The sequence below is a fragment of the Equus asinus genome, chromosome 13 (assembly GCF_041296235.1).
Source record: "Equus asinus isolate D_3611 breed Donkey chromosome 13, EquAss-T2T_v2, whole genome shotgun sequence".
In the NCBI taxonomy this organism is placed as follows: domain Eukaryota; kingdom Metazoa; phylum Chordata; class Mammalia; order Perissodactyla; family Equidae; genus Equus; species Equus asinus.
Genome location: NC_091802.1, coordinates 31,251,743 through 31,265,908, shown reverse-complemented (window position 1 = coordinate 31,265,908; position 14,166 = coordinate 31,251,743). Strand labels below are relative to the sequence as shown.

Sequence of the window (14,166 nt, the reverse complement as noted above, 5' to 3'; positions counted from 1 at the left end):
TTTCCTTTCCTGGATAACTTTTTGTTCTCCCTATAGTTAATAATCATCTTTTATTGTGTGTTTTCTGATTTTCTATATGGTTAAAACTAATTAATCTCCAAGCTATTCTCCAATTTCCTCTCAATACAATCGCATACTTTAGTATTGTTTCAATTGAATCCTCCCAAAGAATCCATTCATGGAGTCCTCTGACCTGCTCCTGTCTACACTGGTTACTGGCTGCCTCTGTGTCTGGTGCACAGCTGTCGCCCTAGGATGTCCTTTCACCACCATATTGAGGCATCTTCTTGCCACTCTCCAATATTGGATTTCTTCTTTTTGTATCTCATGTCTTCCTTTTTGTTGAGTTAGTCTCTCATTTTAGCAAAGCCTTTCCTCTACTAGCTTTCTGAGAGGATACTTGGGAGTTAATTTTTGGATACATTCAATGTCTAAAGATGTATTTATTCTACTTAACACTTATTTAAGGGTTTGAAGAAGTATAGAATTTTCAGTTGAAATCATTTTCCTTCAGATTTTAAACGTGTTGCTTCATTGTCTTCTAGCTTTCAGTGCTGAGATGTCTGATGCCATTCTGATTCTAGAAGTCTTATATGAAAGCTATGTTTTTTCTACTCTGGAGGCTTTCATTTTCTTTTTAGTAACTTCAGTATTCTAAAATTTCACTGTTATGTATGTGCCTTTGTGTGGCTCTATTTTTGTCTGTTGTGCTGCACACTTGGCAAGTCCTCTGAATATGGAAACATATGCCATTCAATTATGGGATATTTTCTTAAATTATTTCATTACTTATTTCTTCCCCTTCTTTCCTCTACTCTCTCCTGTGAGACCTCTTATTCAAATGTTAACCCTCGCAGACCAGTCCTTGATTTTTCTCTTTTTCCTCTCTCCTACTTTCCATCTCCATGTCCTTTTGTTCCACTTTCTCAGAGATTGCTCTAACTTTATTTTCTAGGGCTTCTATTGGGTTTTTCAGACTTTGATAACATACTTTTAGTTTCCAGTGCTCTCTTTCATTCTCTGAATCTTTCTCTTATAGACTCCTATCCTTTTACAAGGAGCAACGTCTTTTCTTATCTTTCAGGCTAGTAATGATAGGCTTTGTTTCATTTTATATTTTCTTTTCTCAGCATAATCTCTCCCCTAAATAGCTCTTTTTGATTCTTTGTTTTTGGCTTCTGTCTTTCCTGTTACATGCTTTTTGCAACTGCCTGGTGATCCCTGGATGTTTGCTCTGTTTAAGAGAAGGGAACTCAATAGCCGTTGGGAAGCTCTGAGCACATGGATAGGGCTCTTTATTTATAGGTTTCCCTGTAAGGTGATCTGCCCTGCCTTATCTTTAGGAAAGCAGTGAAGCCAACATCAGAATCTTTAGGTGTATTCTCTTAGGCTAGTCTCCAAGGAAGTTTCTTCTAGCGTCCTTCCTGGAGGGTACAAGTTTAAGTACCACTGTTCTGAGAGCCCAATGGGGAAATACTCTGTATGGAAACTTTCATTTAATCCACCTGCTTGGAGTACATACTACCCCCTCTCCCCCATTTTTAACTGTACCCCGTGTCTACCACTTTAGAGACCTCTGTTTTTATGCTTTTCATAGAATAAGCCACTAGCTTTCTTCTAGAGTGGGGAAGAGGTAGTTGTCCACCTACGCAGGATATGGAAGGATATCTATAATTCTAACTGCTTTTTAAACAGACTTCAACAAATCCCCGATTTTAGCTCCACATTCACCCCCTACTCCCAGCAGTATATGGTTCTCATGGGGTGAGTCAGGTCACTTCTCAGCTTTCTCCACTGCTGGCTTAGGATTCATCTTTCTCAAGTCTGCTAAATCCATCTGTCCATCTGCTTTCCAGCTACCAAAATTCACTTGCTTTTGTTTCCTTTCCCATCTCTTTGTCTTTATAGATTTATGTTGTTTCCTTTTTAATTTTAATCTCTTTACTCTGCTTTTAGTGAGGTGTTGGGAGATAGTGGTATGTAATGAATATGTTCAATATGGTGCCTTTAACCAGAGTCCTAGCAGCATCATTTTTGAGCAGCATATGACCAGCCAAATTCATGGTCAAGTCAGAAAAAACTCCTTGTGCTTTGTTCTGCCAGGAATAACCATTACCAGCACAAGCTTGAAGCTGGCATGAATGCTTGCGTCAGTCAGCTCATTCGCTACTGCTCCTATAGGTTCCTAGGCAGAGCCACACTGGGCCTCAGCCACGGACCATGGTCCAGGTTTCCATGCCTAACAGCAGTGATATGGACCATGTTCTCATCTTCAGTGACATGTCTGTCAGGAGTTTAGTGATGACCCCAACAACCTCAGCTTCCCTTCATTACGTTTAAGACGAGAATTGAAATCAGTGATCATGTAGTTCAGCTCCATGGAGCACTGTTTCCAAAGACTGTTATAGGAAGTCTACCACTTTTATCAGTGAGATCTCCATGTTGTAAATGGAAAAGCTGAACAGAAGCAATGGACGATTTGCTCACCACTGTTGCCACAGAACCTTGCACATAGTAGTGTCCCAATAAATATTTATTCAGTGAATGAATGTCTCAGTTTTTCCGGGTACTGGTTTTTTTTATCTTGGACAATCTATTTAACCTCTCTGTCTTATCTGAGGATGATAATTATACCTATGACTACAATTATTTTTTTAAGTGAACATATACACCGGAAAAAAACTGCCCCAGAATGGTAGCAGTGGTTGTACTAAAGTGACAGGATGATATGGATGGGATTTTGTTGTTTTTTCTATTCTTCAGACTTTCTGTAATGTGCCTATATTAATTTTATAATGAAAAAATCTTAATGGAATATATAGACTAACAAGAAATGCTTTGCCAGCATTGAGAAGTGTATGAATATTAAAAGGCAATGGGGGGAGAGAGGAGGAGGGCAAAAGAGTTGATTCTTTTTTTTTTTTTTTTTGAGGAAGATTTGCCCTGAGCTAACACCTATTGCCAATCCTTTTTTTTTTTTTTTTTTTTTTTGCTTAAGGAAGATTAGCCCTGAGCTAACATCATGCCAATCTTCCTCCACTTTGTAGGCAGGATGCCTCCACAGATGGCTGATAAGTGGAGTAGGTCAGCACCTGGGATACGAACCAGCGAACCCAGGCCACTGAAGCCAAGTGTGAGAAACTTTAACCACTCTCCCATGGGGCCGGTCCCTTGATTCCATTATTTTAATCCCACCTTATACTAAATCACTCATATGGAGAGTACACACAAAACACCGAAGTGGTTTCCCCAGGAGTTATAAATCTCATTCATCTCCAGCATTTTTGAGGAGCTGTTCATTAATTGAGTTAACTACTGGCATCTCAAGATAGAAAAGCTTCTTGTAGGAATGAATGAGCTGAATCCCTACAGGAAACTGAGGATAAGTGATACTGAGGAGGCAAGAGACAGGAAGGGAGGAAGGTGGGAAGAAGGTACCGGTAGTGCTGTTCTGCCAATGGAATTCACACTGTATTTTTTCCTATGTTCCAGAAAGTTCAAAATTACAAACCACGGGCCGCAAGCAGTCAGTCTCAAGGAGTCTGAAACACCTATTCCATTCCTCAAACAAGTTTGTGAAGACTTTAAAACGGTGGGTCCTATGTAGTTTTTCCAGGAAGTCTTAACTTCTTAGGAATCAGCTGGTTTTGGTTATGAGTGGAAACTTGGTAGACATCTCTTTTTTGTTATTAAAAGAATATGAAGTTCACTTTTCTCCTGAGAATTCAGAGAACATCGTAATTTCTCTGAGTTCTAGCCAGTGAACTTGTGATACTCAGCAAGAAGATGCTCATAGGTATATTTTAAATTATCTTTTATCATGTCCAAACATATTTCATATTTTTTCCCATGATTCAGGCTTGGTAGAGGAGACAGCTGAGGACAATTTTTATTTTGCTTTTTTCTTTTTAGGGGACTCTACATAGCTGTTATATTTTATTACAAAGACAATATGCTAGTCACCAATGAAGATCAAATACCGATTGTTGAAATAGATGACTCTCACACCAGTTCCATTACACAAGATTTTCTATGGTTCACGAAGGTATACTGAGTTCTGATTTTATTTTTCCCCACTTTGCACCAATGTTACTGCACATAAATCTCTGAAACCTTAGTAGAGGGGTCCCCAGTGATCAAAGTATTGGGGTGGAAGTAAATTATCTCAAAGATCTCTTTCGGCTCTGATATGCCCTATGTCATACAAAATGCCAAAGTAGCATCTACACTACATTTCAAAGCAAAGAAGCTTGCATTCTGTCAGATCGTGTCTCTACTATTCTGAGTTATGGGATCATTTGGCAAAGACTAAAATGTGGATCTGACTGTTTCATTAACATTCAGATCTTTTTCCAATTGGCCAGAGATCAAAAAGTTGTTTCGCGTGTATCTGAAAATGGACTGGAGAACAAACATCAGGGGTCAGGTTTCCTTCTCCCTCCTTTGCTTTGATGCCACAACCTAAATCATGTACTGGCTTGGACGATGACATGACCTCGTGACTTCTTTTGCAGCTGTCTTGTATGTGGGAAGATATAAGGTGGTTGAGGCAAACTGTACCTATCTCCATGTCCTCATCCACAGTACTGCAAACTCGGCAGAAGATGCTTGCAGCAACAGCCCAGCTACAGGTGAGAGGCCAGGTTTCAATTCAGACCTCCAAAGAAATTTTAGAAAAATTTGGTCAGCTAAGTTATCAATCCCACCTGGAAAGGAAAAGGGTGGGCTCCTTCCTCTTTCATATCCCTAGGCATATAAAGACTTCTTAGACAGTTTGAGCTGCACACTTGCTTATGTAGGGAACCAGTGCCTTTGGCAGTCTATTAGAAGAGAACCAGGGGTCTCTCTTCAAGAGTCTAGCAGTGACCCCCTAAATAAGGACTAAGGAGACTTGAGTTCTAGATTTGATATTAATCAGTCAACTCATTTCTCCTTTCTGGGCCTCAGTTTCATCACTTGCAAAATAAGAGGAGTTTGACTAGATCACTTGAAGAACCCTTGCTGCTCTGGCATCCTGTGTATCTATGAATGGAGTTGGAGAAAGAGACCAGCAGATATTCTGAAGTTTTTTGATTTGATGCTTTTGGTAAAGCACAGACATTTGCATACATTTTTGCTTACTTAAACAACAAAACAAAAATACCTCTTAAAAGCTTACCTTTAATCCTAAATTTATTCATCCTTCCGTACTATTAACCAATTGGATCAAATCCCCACGCCCAGCAAAAATCTTTGTAGGTTACAGAGCCCCTCCTAGAAATGATGTTGAATTCTAACCAAGCTCTTCTTGGTTTTCCTTTCATTGTTTTCTGATATTACCTGAATTTGTGGTTCTTAGCACAGAAAAACATCTGCTACACGTAATTGTGGTCTTTAAGAAATCATTGAGCCTTTCTCAGTGATGGGTATCTACCTACAAAGCTGTCAGTTACATCAACTCCAGAAATATACATAATAGGAATCTAGGTAAGCTGCATTTGCCCAGGCGATACCAGCCAAGGCATAAAAATAGGGTCATAATAACAAAAAGTATTTCTACAGCTCCACCTCTACTTGCAATTACAGGACCTTCATTTCTTGACCCATGCAATAATAATAATTCGACTCCCTGCAATAATAATAATTATTGTGTCACTATTATAATTAATTCTGAAAGGTAACTCTTAGCCCGTCTGTGCTATACTCCATTGCCTAGGCGGTTTACTGTCTTGTGTCCTCAATGGCCTCAGAGATTTTAGCAAATAGCACTCTCCATTTCAACCTACTCTTCTTTTCTTTTATTGAGGTAACATTGATTTTTATTGATTTTATTGCGGTAACGTTGATTTATAACATTGTATAAATTTCAGGTGCACATCATTATATTTCAGCTTCTGTATAGACTGCATTGTGTTCACCACCAAGTCTAGTTCCCATCCATTACTGTACACATGTGCCCCTATACCCCTTTCACCCTCCCCTCAACCCTTCCCCTCTGGTAACCACCAATCTGTTCTCCATATCTATGTGTTTGTCTGTTTATCTTCCACATGAGTGAAGTTATATGGTAATTGTCTTTTCCGTCTGCTTTATTTTGCTTAGCATAATACCATCAAGGTCCACCCACATTGTTGTAAATGGCAAGATTTCATTTTTTATGGCTGAGTGGTATTCCACTGTGTGTGCATGTGTGTGTATATATACATATATATATGTACCACATCTTCTTCATCCATTCATTTGTTGATTGACACTTAAGTTGCTTCCAAGTCTTGGCTATTGTGAATAATGTTGCAACAAGCATAGGGGTGCATATATCTTTTCAATTTAGTGTTTTCATGTGCTTTGGATAGCTACCCAAAAGTGAAATAGCTAAATCACATTGTATTTCTATTTTTAATTTTTTGAGGAATCTTCATATTGTTTTCCATAGTGGCTGCACCAGTTTACATTCCCACCAGCACTGTACAAGGGTTCCCTCTTCGCCATGTCCTCTCCAACACTTGTTATTTTTTATCTTTTTAATAATAGCCATTCTGATGGGTGTGAGGTGATATCTCATTGTAGTTTTGATTTGCATTCCCCTAATAATCAGTGATGTTGAACATCATTTCCTCTGTCTAGTGGCCATTCGTATGACTTCTTTGGAAAATATCTGTTCAGATCCTCTGCCCATTTTTCGATCAGGTTGTTTGTTTTTTTGCTTTTGAGTTGTATGAGTTCTTAATATATTTTGGATATTACTTTCTTATTGGGCATGTGATTTGCAAATATGTTCTCCCAATTTGTATGTTGTCTTTTCACTTTGTCAAATAAATTCACATATCTGTGGGCAGCTAATTTTCGAAAAAGGAGCCAAGAACATACAATGGAGAAAGAAAAATCTTTTCAATAAATGGTTCTGGGAAAACTAGACAACCACATGCAAAAGAATAAAAGTAGACCATTATCTTACACCATAAACAAAAATTAACTCAAAATGGATTAAAGACTTGACTGTAAGACCTGAAACCATAAAACTCGTAGAAGAAAACATACGCAGAATGGTCTTTGGCATCCATCTTAGCAGCATCTTTTTGAATACGTCTCTTCAGGCAAGGGAAACGAAAGGAAAAATAAATGAGACATCAAACTAAAAAGCTTCTTCAAGGCAAAGGAAATAATTTCAACTTACACTTAATTGCAGAATCTTCTCCTTCAACTCGAGGAGGAGTTCTTAGAGCCGGACCATGATGACTGTACTGAATTCAAAGCACCTCTTCCTCATTGACCACCTTGAGTTGGACCAAGCTGCTGTACCTCTACCTGCTCTTTCTTTAGGATAAAGTTCATTCCCAGGAGGCTCCTTGGTCCCTTAGTGAAGTTCTTGCCCAGGACACTCAGACTCCCTAGTGAACTCTCCCATTAGCCCACCATTCAGTCCAGACATGCTTGGATCACAAACTGAATAACCTTAGAATCTCAAGTAGGCTTCTTTATTGTATGTTTATTGGAGGCTTCCTAGAACACTTTCCTCTGATGTCAGTACCATGAGAAGAATCAGGTTATCACAAGCCAGTGCAGTTAGATGTTGAGGTGCTAGAGGGAAGATATGATGGTCAGTGTGCCCTACTCAACTACTCCAGTTGCAGTGACTCTTGGATTTCCTTGGCCCCCCAATGTATTCACCCCACCACTTTTCATAGTGCATCAGCCCACTTCTGAGGTCATTTCCCTGCTTGTCTAGCTTAGATTCCTCAGCCCATCAGAATCATTCTCTTGAAAATACTCTAAATTTCTGGTCACTGTCTCCCTCCATATTACTTATTTGAAAAAATCTAAAGCCCAGATGAATCCAACTGTCTAAACTGAAGTAGTTGCACATTGCTGCAGAAAAATCACAAAAAAGAGAGTTGACTGCTTTTATGTTATGTTATATTAAATTCATGACTACAATTCTCACATGTAATGTTCCATTTCCCTGCTAAATTCACTTTTCCAAACTATAAGGAAACCTCCATTCTTCCACATCCCTCCCCCTTCCACACACTCTCCATCCCCACATCAGGTGATGACTTCACTGTATAATTCACTAAGAAAATAAGTGGGAATTAATTATTTTCTATCACTAAGTTTAAAAGCCTGCCTGCCTTGACCCCACTTTCTCTTTCTTCTCTCCTATTCCAATAAATAAAATCTCACTCCTCCTACCAAAGGCTCATCCCTCCACATGTGCTTTGGATCCCCTTCCCTCCCATCTTTACTTAAACATACTCACGTCTCTCCAGTTTAACCTCCCCTCAAAGCCTTTCTTCGATCCTACATGCCCCTTCAGCTACCAAACTCTCTCTCTTCTCTTCCTTAGACCCAAACTTCTTTAAAGAGTTTGCCTACATTCTCCTTTTCCATTTACTTCCTCATTTCCCATTTAGTTCTCAGTCTTCTCCCTGACTTTGGTACCACCATGCCTACCAACTGCTCTCTCAGGCCACCAGTAATCAGAGGCAGATGATGCTCATAAAGCTTGTGCCTCAGGGCCCCTCACTTACATGAGCCCCTCTGAGTGTGGGAATCATAGAGTGTTTTAGGTGGGGAGGTTGCAATCAAGAAGCATTTCTAGTACAGTGACTAAAGAAATCTCAGTGGGGCAAAGGGACTGGAAATTCTAAATACTCCAGTATTTGAGGAGATTTCCCTTCTCATTCTAAATAAATATTCACTTTTACACCTAATGTTTACATTTGTAATTCTGTATTCTTTCTCTTAAAGAGGGCCCCAAAATTGAATGCTGCAGGCCCCCACAGAACCTGGATCCATTCCTGCCAATGACTTGAGTTTCACTAAATCCGATGGACACTTTTAAATCCTCTTTGCAACTGACACCTCAGCAGCATTTGATACACTTGGTCCTGCTCTCCTTTTTTAAATTGCCACATCACTTGGCTTCCATGACTCCACACTTTGCAGATGCTGTCTTCTCTGCTTAGAGTCCTCTTCTACTTCTTTCCCTTGCTAATTCCTACATATCCTTTAGATATTAGCTTAATTTGTATACTTCCTCAGAGAGCCTTTCTCTGATCTCCTGATTAAGTGAATCACTCTCATAGCACCTTGTATTCTTCATTCAGAACAGTGATCATAATACTATTAGTTAATTATTTGTATCACTATTTGGTTGGTACCCACTTGGATTTTGAGTCCCTGAGCTCAAGGCATGTATCTGCCTTGGTTACCACTACATCCTCCATGTGTGCCATGTGGTAGACCCTCAGTAAATACGAGTTGGATAAATAAATGTATTTGTCAGTCCAACCCCTGTACCTCAAAGATCACACTTGAGGGTACTCTATCTAACCAAAGGGAAAAAGGATCACAGAAACATACCTCATGCCATAGTTCCACCTGGATAGTTCTCCAGACCTGCGTGGTGATTAGTGCCTCATAATACTCAATAAACAGTTACCCCTTACAGGGCCTATCAAAGGCGAGAGCACTGTCATGCATTCCCTTCTCCCATTCACATTTCTCTTTGTCTGCTTAAATAATAGGAGTCACTTTCATCTTTTTTTGTAGGACCTATTGCCCAAACTATTTGCTGATCTTTAGAATGAAAATGTCTGGAAATACTGAAACCACATTTTTTAGGGGGAGTGAGAGTGACACGGCACAGCAAAAGCTTTTCGGAAGAGGAAGAAAAATAAATTTGGGAAAATTGATACTTAATATTTTAGGTCTCTTTACTAATCTAACATTTTTACAATGTTCTGAGAAAAGTAAAAATGCATTCTTAAATAGCTTGATTGGCAACAGCCATACATAAATCCTGTTGCTTTACCTCTGGTATATCATATTTTAGTCTCTTCCCCTTTCCAGCATCACTACCTCTGCCTGATTACTCTAGTACAACAAAAGCCTTCAAAGTCATCCTCCTGCTTCCAGTCTTAACACCCTCCAATCCATTCTCCACACTTTTGCCGTAGTAGCAAATAAATATTCTGGCCATGTCATTAGGGAATCGGACTCATATCCTTTCAAGAGCGGCCTAGACATTTTATCATGGCACACAAAAGCCTTCATCACCATCTTTCTCCCCATCCTCTGTTTCCATACCACCCTGACTTACCTTCATCACAGTGCATACCAACCATTGTGCATCCTGTGCCTTATTTTCTGCTCTATACTGAGGTCCTTTAATACATAATAATAAATAATAATCATAAAACAACTTCCATTTATTGAACAGAATAGGTGCCAGGCACTGTACTAAGTTCTTTACAAACTATATCTCATTTAATCATCACCATACCCTAAGAAGAAAGTACTATTATTGATATTCATTTAACAAATGATAAAACTGAGGCCCAGAAAGGTTAAGTAACTTGCCCAAGGCCACATAAATAGGAAGTAACAGAGTCCAGACACAAATCCAGATCTATATAACTCCAAAGCTTGCATTCTTTCCAATACTTCATCATCTTATTGTGTGTTTATCTACAAAAAGCAGCCAAAAAATGTAAATAGAGGAAATAATCCACATTATAGTTAAAAAAGAAAAAGTAGAAGTATATCCAGCATCATTTGGAGCCTATTTAGGAGAAGTGGTTTTAAATTTTATTGGAAAGAAGGTAAAGTATGAATTAATTAATTGATTAATATTACCTAGGCAGGAGGAGAGACAAGTATCCACCAGCATTTGGATTAAAAAAAAAATAAGATGAGAAAACCTCTAAGTGGCCAAGACCCCACATTTTTTTCCTACTCTTAAGAAAATGGCAGACGCCCCAAGAGACAGAAGTGTACGTTGCTCTCATATTGAGAGGTATCTGAACTACTTATTCTCAAAATACAGTAATAATCTGACACTGTAAATTGAGTTACATTAAACTTTTCTCCTCCATAGCTTTTAGAAATGAGTGTTAGTAAGTAAAAGCCAAGGTAACAATTTATGGATACTATGTCTTTTTCATTTTTCAAGGGGGGGGAAGAAAAGTTTCCCCCAAATTTTTCTTTTTCCAGGCCCTCATATCTTTCCTCTGCACTTCCTTCAAATTCCCATGTCTTTCCAAACTGAAAAAGGTCTCTAAGTATTGTGTATCTGTCTGGGGCTTACTGACAGTTCTGTGATTTGTTCTGGTTATACCCTAGATGCATTCCTGCAAGCCATCGGCTGGTTTTTATTCTTCTCTACCTTGTAGGACCCTTAGGATTCCCAGATCTCCTAACCTTAATTGCATAGTATGACAGGTATTAACATGATCTGTTTTTCCTTTAGGCCCTAGAACATAGTTGAAATTTATTTTATCAAGGATATTCTGCTTTTAACTTGGGCTCTCCCAGAGCTAGCTATCCAAACAAATTTGATGTCAATAAAGAACTTCAGGAAGACTTTTAGTGCTTTCTTGTTCAGCCCATTAATCAACATATCCAAAGTTGACAGTGAACCACTGAGAATAACTCTGCTTAAATGAAATGACCACCTTATTCAATGTCTACTCACTAGCTTTGGTCCAAAGTAAATCATATTTTACAGTGTCCTAATGATAATACGTTAATGCAGTCAACAAAAAGTTATTGAGCTCTTACTACATACTAGGCGCTGTGCAAGGAACCCAGAGACACAGAGATAAAACCACCATGATCTCATGACATGTACATAAATATGTAGGAAAGCCAGAGTCATGCTAAGATACAAGTTTACACAGGAAGCAGTAGGGGACAAAAGAGGAGATGGTAAATTCTACCTGAAAGAATTGGGAAAATCCTCCCAGAGAAGGTGAAACCTGGTCTGAGTCTTGAATATGAGTAAGTGTGAGTCAGAGTGGGATTCCAATTAGAGCAGGCAAGAAAGCCCATACCCTGCCTGTATCAAGCTTGAGAGTTTACAAAACACTTTCTCAGGCATTGGTTGACTTAATCCCCCAAACACCCTATAAGGTAAGGATTAGCATAAGGGATGTCTGAGTTGTAAAGACCCTTAATTTTAGATGATGAAACTCAGGGCAAGAGAGGGTAAATAATATTTCAGAAGTTTAAGAGACAATGAACAGCAGCCAGCCCTGAAACTCAACACTAGGATAACTAAAGGCTTAGTAGCAGTGGTGTGCTGGAGCCAAGTGGCTCAGGAGAGCCAACTGTTAAATATTCAGGAATTTTGAAAGCCTGTTGTCAAATCCTTGGTAGCTTGAAAGCGGCTATGGCAGGAATATTTACACCACAGAAATTGGCATATGCTATAAATCACATCATTTTTTTTTTTTTGATACCCAGTTTACCAGCATACCACTGCTTATTGGCCAATATTACTTTGTAGCAAACTGCCTTTATATAAAACTGTAGTGCCACATGGGGCTAGACTAAAAGCCTTACCCAATTACTTCTCTATGATTCAGAAGTCAATTATTGGAAAGGAATAACCTGAGTGATTAGGCCATTTTTAAAGATAGTAATCCTGCCAAATGAATTTTTATAATATGTCAACAATTATTTAGGAAATTTCTTACTTATGTGTCTCGCCCTTGTGAGAAAAAATAAAAGATTTAAGACACAGTCCCTTCCTGTGAGGGAACATTCTGGAGTTTTCATAGATGTGGATAATAACCAGCAGACTCATTCACTTTTAGGTCATCTTTGTCACTTTTACAAATTCCAGTTCTAATTTTGCTCTCCTGCTAACAGGTTATCTCATCAGCATTTACGTGAGCTCACAAAAATAACACCTAGGAGCTCTGAGATGATTTATAATTTTTAAAAATCATATATATTTAAAGGAAAAGGGCATTTTGTCCTATTCATCCAGTGCTCCAGGTTAGAAATCTTAAAACCCTGCATATTTGTAAAACTCTGTTTATTTTAATAGCATCAACCTGGGCCCCTCCACATTTAACGTGCATCATTCTCTTTCTGCCTTTCTAAAAGTATTGTCTGCCTCACCTGACCTAGCTCACAAACTATCTTAACAAAATTCTAAATAAATACAACCCCCTGAAAGGTAGATAAGTCAAACCAAGCCAATCTCCCAATTAAAGGGTCTTGAAAGGAATATGCAGTTATTCGGGGACCTGTACAATGTGCTACATTGTCAATTCACTTCTTCATTTCAAGCAACCACTCTTCATACCATAAGCTTACTGTAGATCTCTTGAAAACTCCACAAGTAGCATACTTGAAATATCAGGCATTTTTCTTTAAAACATCTGGGATTCTCTTCAAGTACTGGTAACTGAGGTTTATGTGCTGGTGTGTCTATGTGGGTAAGAGATATTTACAGATATTGAATTTTCTTAAAAAAACATAATTTTTGTGCCTCTTGCCATAATCTTTGCAGGCTTATGATGAAGACATTTTCTCTGAGCTTCTGTTAAGTACATTTCTGTAATGCCACATATTCTAGCTTTAAGTCTGCTTTAAAAAAAAAAAAAAAAGCTTCTCAGAAACATCAGACAATTATCCCCAGTGTCTTCTGTTGCAGTTATGTTGCTTTGTTTGCATAGCATCATCTAAGCTATCAGAAATCTATTTGTTTCTAGAATTTACTTGGAACACACAACCTGGGAAGAGTTTACTATGAACCCATTAAAGACCGGCATGGAAACATCCTCATAGTCACCATCAGAGAGGTGGAGATGCTCTATTCATTTTTTAATGGCAAATGGATGCAGATTTCAAAGCTGCAAAGCCAGAGGAAATCTCTGTCAACGCCAGAGGAGCCAACAGCCTTAGACATTTTACTGATAACCATCCAGGTATGTAGTCTTTTCAATTTCCTAATATATGTGAAGTTCCAAACACACTTGCTGAGGCTCTAGTGAAATATATCAAGAGCCATTTACATATGTAGTGATAGAGTGGAGAGGTCTGGAGACATGTCATTGCTTGTATTCCACACATAGGAAAGATTCACAAGCTTATTTTTATTTATCACTCTCCAGATCTAGAATTCATGAAGCAATACAAGAAGTAAGCACCCTAAAAATGCCCCTGACCAATGAACCAATGAAAAACAGTGAGACAAATGTTTGAGTAAGGGATTTACTGATACATATATATAGTCTAGAAATGTATTATTATTATTACAGTCCATTCAGGTATTGGTTTAATGTATATACATATATACAGCCAGTCCTGGTGATCTAGTGGTTAAGATTCGGTGCTCTCACCACCATGGCCTGGGTTCGTTTCCCTATCAGGGAACTACACCATCTGTCTGTT

General features: G+C 38.6%; 1 protein-coding gene across 3 annotated transcripts in view; it reads left to right on the top strand.

Moving 5' to 3' along the window:
- ANKFN1 (ankyrin repeat and fibronectin type III domain containing 1) overlaps window positions 1-14,166 on the top strand; it is a 364,521-nt gene that overhangs the window by 306,193 nt on the left and 44,162 nt on the right. For all 3 annotated transcript variants that reach the window (XM_070482963.1, XM_070482964.1, XM_044745817.2), the window contains exons 11-14: window positions 3,493-3,592; window positions 3,913-4,045; window positions 4,515-4,631; window positions 13,485-13,700. In XM_070482963.1, coding sequence (XP_070339064.1) covers window positions 3,493-3,592; window positions 3,913-4,045; window positions 4,515-4,631; window positions 13,485-13,700 — 566 coding nt within the window. The remainder of the gene's footprint in view (window positions 1-3,492; window positions 3,593-3,912; window positions 4,046-4,514; window positions 4,632-13,484; window positions 13,701-14,166) is intronic.